The sequence below is a fragment of the Camellia sinensis genome, chromosome 14 (assembly GCF_055761805.1).
Source record: "Camellia sinensis isolate YWXY chromosome 14, ASM5576180v1, whole genome shotgun sequence".
Taxonomy (NCBI): Eukaryota; Viridiplantae; Streptophyta; class Magnoliopsida; order Ericales; family Theaceae; genus Camellia; species Camellia sinensis.
Genome location: NC_138974.1, coordinates 85,742,204 through 85,750,700, shown reverse-complemented (window position 1 = coordinate 85,750,700; position 8,497 = coordinate 85,742,204). Strand labels below are relative to the sequence as shown.

Below are 8,497 nucleotides of genomic sequence, written 5' to 3'. Positions count from 1 at the left end.
CTTTTTTTCATCACATCACCTCTCTACTTTTCTGCACATCTTTTCATAAAAAGACAAAAAGTATACTTATTTAGGTCATCCCAAACAACCCCTAAGTCTATAGTGTGAGAAAGTTTTTAAAAAATTTATCCCGAATGATAAATCAATAGTATATATTTAAAATTGTTGTGAGGTCACTTTTTGAGTATTTTGTAAATATTTTTTGAGTTTGTAATATTGCTTATTATTTATGGAATGACCTCCCCAACAAAATGATTAAATCTGCACCTTTGAGTTAAAGGTCTAGGCAACATTCTAATCATTTTTTCAGGGTTAATAAACTTCAAGTTAGAAAAATGCTACTAGCATTTTATTATGATTAAAAAGCAAAAGCGCTACAAGTCTCTAGTCTCTATCAGTGCAAAAAGAATACAGTACAAAAATGAAACAACTAGTCCTTAAAAGGAGCCAAAACAACTACCAGCACCACCAATCCACCACACACATCTCTGCCTCTCTCCCTCTCTTCTCTCAATTGCTCAAGCATGGAGAATCAACGCAATACTCTTCTTACTTGGGCTTACTACTGCCAGGGAAAGGTACAACTATCACTTCTTCTTCTTCTTCTTCTTCTTCTTCTTGTTTTTGAGTCCTCTGCTCTGCATTGGACCCTAATGGGGTTTGTTTGCTTTTTTTAGCTTAGCTATAGAAAATGGGCAACCATTTGTTTGCAAATTGAGAGCTAATATTTGATGGGTATTCCCTAATTTGATGTTTACAGAGCATGGATGAGCTGAGGCAATCTCTGCTACTCGCAACTCTGGAGCTAGAAACAACTAGGCTGAAAGCTCAAGAAGAACTCAAAATGAGAGATGACCAATTGAACCACCTCAAAGATCTAGTCACTGAAGCCATCAGAGAGAGAGACGAAGCTCAAGACAAATGCCAGAGACTTGTCTTCGAGAGACTCTTATTCCAACAACAACAATTGCATCTCCAACAACAACAACAACAACAACAACAACAATTGCATCTACAACAACAACAACAGTGTCAACAAAATGCCCCACTCTCTGGAATTTCAAGCATTGAAGATGAACCCAGAAGAGGATTAGACTCCAACAATGGCTTTTCCTCTTCGGATTGCGAAGAAAGCATCGTTTCTTCGCCGGTGATCGACCCAATTCCACCTCCTACCCAATTACCACCGCCGATTGATGAATTGATAAATCCATTGGTTTCTGATAAGCCATTGCCGGAAAAGGGAAAGCTTTTGCAGGCAGTGATGAAAGCAGGGCCGCTCCTCCAGACTCTGCTTCTGGCAGGGCCGCTGCCGCAGTGGCGCCACCCACCGCCGCCAATTGACTCCTACCAGATCCCACCACCGCCAGTGGCCATCCCGGCACGGCCACCACAACAACTGATCCACCAAGACTCTTTCCTCAACATTGACAATTGTAGTAGAATTGATAGAAAAAGAGGACTCTGTGAAGGCTCTGTTTCTCCAACCGAGACTAAGTACGAAAGAGTTGTTCTTCATTGATTAGCTACTACCACTATTTACATGGTAATCCTACATATAGTTAGAGAGTTATATACCAACCATTTTATTTATACTGATATTTAAGCCTAGTGAGGATGATTGTAAGGGTTGGGTATGCAACTGATTATCTAGTACTTGTACACAGCTCTGTTTCCTTCTCTCTTTCTTTCTTCTTTTTTCTGTTTTTTTGCAGTGCTTTGGATGGAGATTTTGTTCCCTTGTGTTGGTTCACATTTGGGTTTTTTTCTTTGTGATGTGAATGGGGGATTGATTTCTCCAAGATAACTGTGAGATGTGGACTGTAGTTACTTTAATTTTATTTTATTTTTTTTTTTGTGAGTGGAGAGAGAGAGAGCGAGAGAGATGATGGGTTTGGAGTGAGGGAGTTGTTGAAGATGGGTATGGCCAACAAGTAGGTAATGGGAGCCCTACTTGTGGGGTATTTAAGTGGATCCCACAAATCAGAATCAGGATCTACTACTATTGTGATGTTTGTTTAATTATTTTCATCTTTAAATCTGATCTTTTATGTTTCTCAAATCATTTACCTCTTCTTTTCTGTATTTTAATTTACCTCTTTTGTATCTCCCCCCACTCGAGTCTTCTATACTCTGTGTAAAGTCCATATTTATGTTTTTTTTTTTTTTTTTTTTCTTATTGTATCTAACAAGCAAGGCAAACAAGGATTGATTGTCCTGGTTACAAATTGCGTAAAAGCTTCAAGGCAAAACAAATGGACCCATGTCAATGCAAATCAGTGTACCTAATCAGAGTGGCTTATTTGCTAATCATTTCGTTTTTAATTTTCAATTTATATTTATAAAAATTTTAAAAACTGTCATAAAAATTTGTTTTATAATTTTTTTTAATTTATAAATGATTGTCTCAGTTTATAAATTTGAAGAAAAAACATAAACTCAAAAAACGAGTTTACGTTAGTTTTTAAACATAAATTTAAAATTTTGGCTAACAATTTTTTTTTCAATTAATTGATTTTTCAAATAATTTTTTTTCAATTAATTATTTTTTTTAATTAATTTTTTTTGAATTAATTTTTTTTCAATTATAATGCGTATGATTTCATTGTCATAAATAATAAAAAAATAAATATAAACAAACATATTTTTTAATTTATGTTTTTAAAATTTTTCAAATATTTTATTCAAACCAAACGCGTTTATAGTTTATGTTTTTCTAAAAATAAACAAAAATCAAATTATAAAATTTTTGTAAATATAAATCAAAAACATAACCATTACCAAACTCTATCAATATAAATGGATGTTTCAGTCAATTAACTATGAAAATTGGCAAGGGTTCGTGTAGTAATTATGAGTCAGATTTCTATATATATGTTTTATATACTAGTAGTTTGTACATGAACTGGTGACTCACTTTTTTTAAGTAATGGAGGTTTATATTTAAAGTAAAGATATTTATTATTTTGTAATATTTAGTTGTGTCAAAAATAATGGTAACAAGACATAGTGTAGTAAAGAGATGACTTGAGATAATGACAGATGTATTATTATGTAATAAAGTGATGACTTGAAATAAATACAGATCTAATCTCATGAAATAGGACATGTGAATTCGATCAATAAAGGGGTGTCTAATTAATTCAACTTAAATTACATTTGTTTTGACTTACGAAATGTGTTTCAATACAAAAATACTAGAGGTTTTAAAAATTCTACCAAAATTTTTATCAAATGTCTCACATAGGTGTGGGACCCACATGGGACTCACATTGTGTGGTTCCCATACCCATATAAAATATTTGATAAAATTTTTAATAAAATATTTAGAATCTCTAACATTACTCGTTTCAATATCTACCTTTCTTTAGTTTGGGGAAAAGAAATGTGTTTTGTTTTGTACCATCTATTTTTTAGGACACATTTCTTGACTAAATGGCCATCTTTTTTGCAGCCTTCCTCCCAATTTGTACTGTACTTCACCCCCAAACAATAATATGTCCATGCATCCAATTTAGACCATTCATTACCATTTATTGTAAAAGGTAAATTACACGGACACTCTTAGAAATTTGATCCAATTATGTCTCTTTTTAACATTTTAAAAATTATATTCTTACGCTTATAATTAATAGTCTCTTTTCATAAACTTCACGTTTATATAAAAAGTATCAACTTCTAATAAAAAAATAAGTAAAATTATATTTTAAAAAAAAAAAGTAAAGTAAAGGAAAAGAAAAAATAAATAAATAAATAAATAAAAATAAAAGAAGTAAAATAAATCAAGAAAAGAGAGAGTGCAAAAGTTTAATATTTTTATTTTATCTAAATAATTACAATAACAGAAATTTAGTATAATTTTCCAAACGTCATAAGGTGATATATATTAAACTTAAACTTCAAAAAGTGTAAGTATAATTTACCTACATTAAGATATATTTGAAACACAAAACAACCTAATTCTACTTCTAACACAACAACTTCACAATTTTAAAATATTAAAAAAATAATAGACGTTCCCACAGTCCTAGTTGCCACCTTCCTCTTTGCTAACACCAACCTCTGAAATCGACGGACCAGGATCAACATCACTAGATTCATCACCACCTCTGCGTACATCAATCTCTGACAAACTCAGACGACCTCTGCGTTCATGAATGACTGAACCACTTTCTCCAAAACCTCCTAACAACAAATCTCTTCGCCTCTCCGGTAAACAAACAGACTTAGTCCGTGTCAGAATCGGAATGGCCTTCGTTGGAGGACAATGCCAGACATCAACATTATCATTAGTATATTTTTTAGATAACACAACAATAGAGGGGGCCCTCATTTGCGAATCGTCTGGCATGTCACTTGTAGAATACTTCAGATACCCCTTCATTTTACAATACGTAACCCCCCTTTTAATATTGGAATTTTCAAGTCGATACTTCACCATCCATGGCACTTGTTTGTCGTTAATTGAACAATAACCATTCCCATAATAGACTAACTCGCATTGACAATCTACTGGGAAAATAAACCATGCCTGCAAACTGTCATTACCGTCTAACCTCCGATCATAAACATTTACTCTGACCAACCCACTAGCATTGGGTGCGCAAATGGGGGAATATTTTATCAATATTTTATCAACCTTAATACTTTTTTGTTTGTATCTTAACCTCAATTGAGAAAATAAATTAGGCAAAGCAAGTTCAATACAACTGAAATCACTTGCCGAAACACCTTCAACAACCCCAGTTTTTATATCGTCCACCTCCATTAACCTGAGCATTAAAAATAAAAATACATCAAATTACAATTCTAAACAGTTTTAAAGTACATTTGACTCCTTAAAGTAATTTTGCATTCCTTTCCACTAACAGTAGCAGCCACTAAATATATGGCACCCTTTTGAATGCTTCCAACATTTCCCAACAGCGTATCTTTGTAGTCCGTCCAAACATCAACTGGGAAGAACCGGTCTACAACTTCTATCCCGTGACGAACGTACTCTTTATCCTTGCCACCAACGAGCTTGAATCTCATTTTCTTTAGCATCCGAAAACGGTCAGACTGGTCAGGATCAACAATCCAGGTCTCAGGATTACCCTCGCCAACTCCAATAAATATCTTGTCAGGTGTAGGGACGGAATCTGACGGACTATTATCACTGATGACAAAAAACAACACGTGGTGGACCACAGCTTCGTCCTTAGCATCCTGTCCCAATTGAACATTACCAATGAATTTGATACCCTTAACCACGATCTTGTCTGATTGACGGTCAGATCTCTTATTACCCAACTCAATACCATTAAGTAATCTCGCCACGCCTTTATTATCAAACTTAACGTCCCTTAATTGTTCATCATATAGCTGTAATTTCCTTACTCCCCTCTTAGTCTTCTTAATAAATCGAGGAATATTCTGAACGTACCGTCTGCGAACGTACTGGGTCTTAAAAGGTGCACGACTACGGTAACTACGCCTATATCCACTGGCCGCCGGTGTCCTTGACCTCCGGTACGCAAGGGGGGTCCGGTAATGGCTGCTTCCTATTCCTTCCATTTTTTATAAATAACTCCAAATCTTTTATACGAACACTTCTACAGGATTTGTTACCTCTGCTAACCCTTCTGTTCAGACACCTTAGCTTTGATATTTTTGCCCTCTGATCTTCGTACACCGGAACAAACTTCACCGGAGCTCTCCCCCGGCTCTCTTCCCACAGTCCTAGTTGCCACATCAAAAAGCGATCTACACACATTTGAGTGAACTGCCCGTAATTCTCGGGATACTCTTCTAAGGAGTACAACATTGTATACCAAATAAATCGACAAAAATGGCAGAAAGAAAAGGAGGGACGAAACAAGGTACCAGAAAATCACCTCAGTGTAATAACTCTCCAACTGCAAAAGCATATCTTTCATATCTCTCTCCACCGACAAATATCTGAGGCTGGACCCAGATATATAGACAGCTGTAAATACGGAGATTCGGAATTTAAAATTTGAATTCCCGCCCATTACTGTTCATTCACGCGGAATTCTGTGCACCTTTGCTTTATCTCCAAGAAAAACCACCACGATCGTGACACGTTGGAGGAGAGACTGGGGGAGTTCTAAGAGTTGTTCTTTTGGGCATGGGCATTGTGGGTAGGTGAGGAAGACATTCTTGGCATAAAAACGGAAAGAGGCTTGGCGAGGCATTATTTAGCTTATTTAGTGATTAACACTTAACTTACACTGGTGTGAATGTTGTTAGTCGAGGCTTTATATAGGGGGAGGTCACACCATCTGGGGGGGGCGCTATATATAATATTACTAGCGCCCCCCTGTTGAAATTGTACCCGATAGGCAATTTCATCCGTCGATGGACGTACGGATGGTGACGTGTAAGGTGGAGATTAAAACCGTACTCACACCAAATAGTAATCACTATTTGGTGTGAGTGGTGTGAGTAGACGTGGCCGGATCCTGTCCACCCACGTGTCACGATCGTGGTGGTTTTTCTTGGAGATAAAGCAAAGGTGCACAGAATTCCGCGTGAATGAACAGTAATGGGCGGGAATTCAAATTTTAAATTCCGAATCTCCGTATTTACAGCTGTCTATATATCTGGGTCCAGCCTCAGATATTTGTCGGTGGAGAGAGATATGAAAGATATGCTTTTGCAGTTGGAGAGTTATTACACTGAGGTGATTTTCTGGTACCTTGTTTCGTCCCTCCTTTTCTTTCTGCCATTTTTGTCGATTTATTTGGTATACAATATTGTACTCCTTAGAAGAGTATCCCGAGAATTACGGGCAGTTCACTCAAATGTGTGTAGATCGCTTTTAGACGTGGCAACTAGGACTGTGGGAAGAGAGCCAGCGGAGTCTCATGAAATAGGACATGTGAATTCGATCAATCAAGGGGTGTCTAATTAATTCAACTTAAATTACATTTGTTTTGACTTACGAAATGTGTTTCAATACAAAAATACTAGAGGTTTCAAAAATTTTACCAAAATTTTTATCAAATGTCTCACATGGGTGTGAGACCCACATGGGATCCATATTGTGTGGGTCCCATATCCATGTAAAACATTTAGTAAAATTTTTAATAAAATATTTGGGACCTCTAACATTACTCGTTTCAATATCTACCTTTCTTTAGTTTGGGGAAAAGAAATGTGTTTTGTTTTGTACCATCTATTTTTTAGGACACATTTCTTGACTAAATGGCCATCTTTTTTGCAGCCTTCCTCCCAATTTGTACTGTACTTCACCCCCAAACAATAATATGTCCATGCATCCAATTTAGACCATTCATTACCATTTATTGTAAAAGGTAAATTACACGGACACTCTTACAAATCTGGTCCAATTATGTCTCTTTTTAACATTTTAAAAATTATATTCTTACGCTTATAATTAATAGTCTCTTTTCATAAACTCCACGTTTATATAAAAAGTATCAACTTCTAATAGAAAAATAAATAAAATTATATTTTAAAAAAAAAAGTAAAATAAAGGAAAAGAAAGAAAAAATAAATAAATAAAAATAAAAGAAGTAAAATAAATCAAGAAAAGAGAGAGTGCAAAAGTTCAATATTTTTATTTTATCTAAATAATTACAATAATAGAAATTTAGTGTAATTTTCCAAACGTCATAAGGTGATATATATTAAACTTAAACTTCAAAAAGTGTAAGTATAATTTACCTACATTAAGATATATTTGAAGCACAAAACAACCTAATTCTACTTCTAACACAACAACTTCACAATTTTAAAATATTAAAAAAATAATAGACGTTCCTAATTTTACTGCGAACAACGGTTTTTTTTTTTTTCTTTTCGCAGTTGAGCAATGTTAATCGTCACTAGGGATGTAATCAATTCGGAATGATCGGTATTTATGTGAAATTTTACTTCAAATTGATAATGTCAATTCTATTATATTAAGAATCGATACATATTGAATTTTCCACTAAACTGCACCAAATCGCACCAATTCAAACGGTTCGATTCGGTTTGGTTCGATTTAATCAGTTTATGGTCTTTCAAATTTGAGTTACTTCTTAAATTTATAATATAGTAAATAATTTATATAGAAATATTGAAGTAGAATTATAAACAAAATATAATTTAAAAACCAAAGTCTCGACACCAAAGCAAAACCAAAACTTAAAACCATTATCCCATAAGGTTAAATTACAAGTCTATCAAAGGAGAGTTAAAACAAAAAGATTAAAACTGACATAAACATTTGCTAGCCATATAAGCATAGTAGCAGCAAAACTTAACTCAAAACAGGTATGACTAACAAACTAACAACTTATTACATTACCAATATCTATTGTCAAACCTAGAATATTTTAAAAAAAAATAAACAATTAAGTAAATTAACTGAACTTTGTACTCAACCAATTTCATTATCTATTTAATATATATCATGTTTAATATAAGAAACTTTCAGTCGGTTTTGATTTAATTCAATACACAATATACCTAAACCGTTGTACCC

The 8,497-nt window shown here is 34.2% G+C and overlaps 1 protein-coding gene across 1 annotated transcript; it reads left to right on the top strand.

Moving 5' to 3' along the window:
- The first annotated feature begins 354 nt into the window (after positions 1 to 354).
- Positions 355 to 2,062, top strand: LOC114291571 (uncharacterized). Its single transcript, XM_028235421.2, has 2 exons — positions 355 to 578; positions 761 to 2,062. Exons 1-2 carry the CDS (start codon positions 525 to 527, stop codon positions 1,520 to 1,522), a joined length of 816 nt encoding a protein of 271 aa, XP_028091222.2. The 5' UTR covers positions 355 to 524; the 3' UTR covers positions 1,523 to 2,062.
- Positions 2,063 to 8,497: the final 6,435 nt, after the last annotated feature.

Bases quoted from the DNA above. Each gene is read 5' to 3' on its own strand.
- LOC114291571 (XM_028235421.2), top strand. From the start codon at position 525: ATGGAGAATCAACGCAATACTCTTCTTACTTGGGCTTACTACTGCCAG. The intron at 579-760 runs GTACAACTATCA...TGATGTTTACAG, and splicing joins CTTACTACTGCCAGGGAAAG to AGCATGGATGAGCTGAGGCA.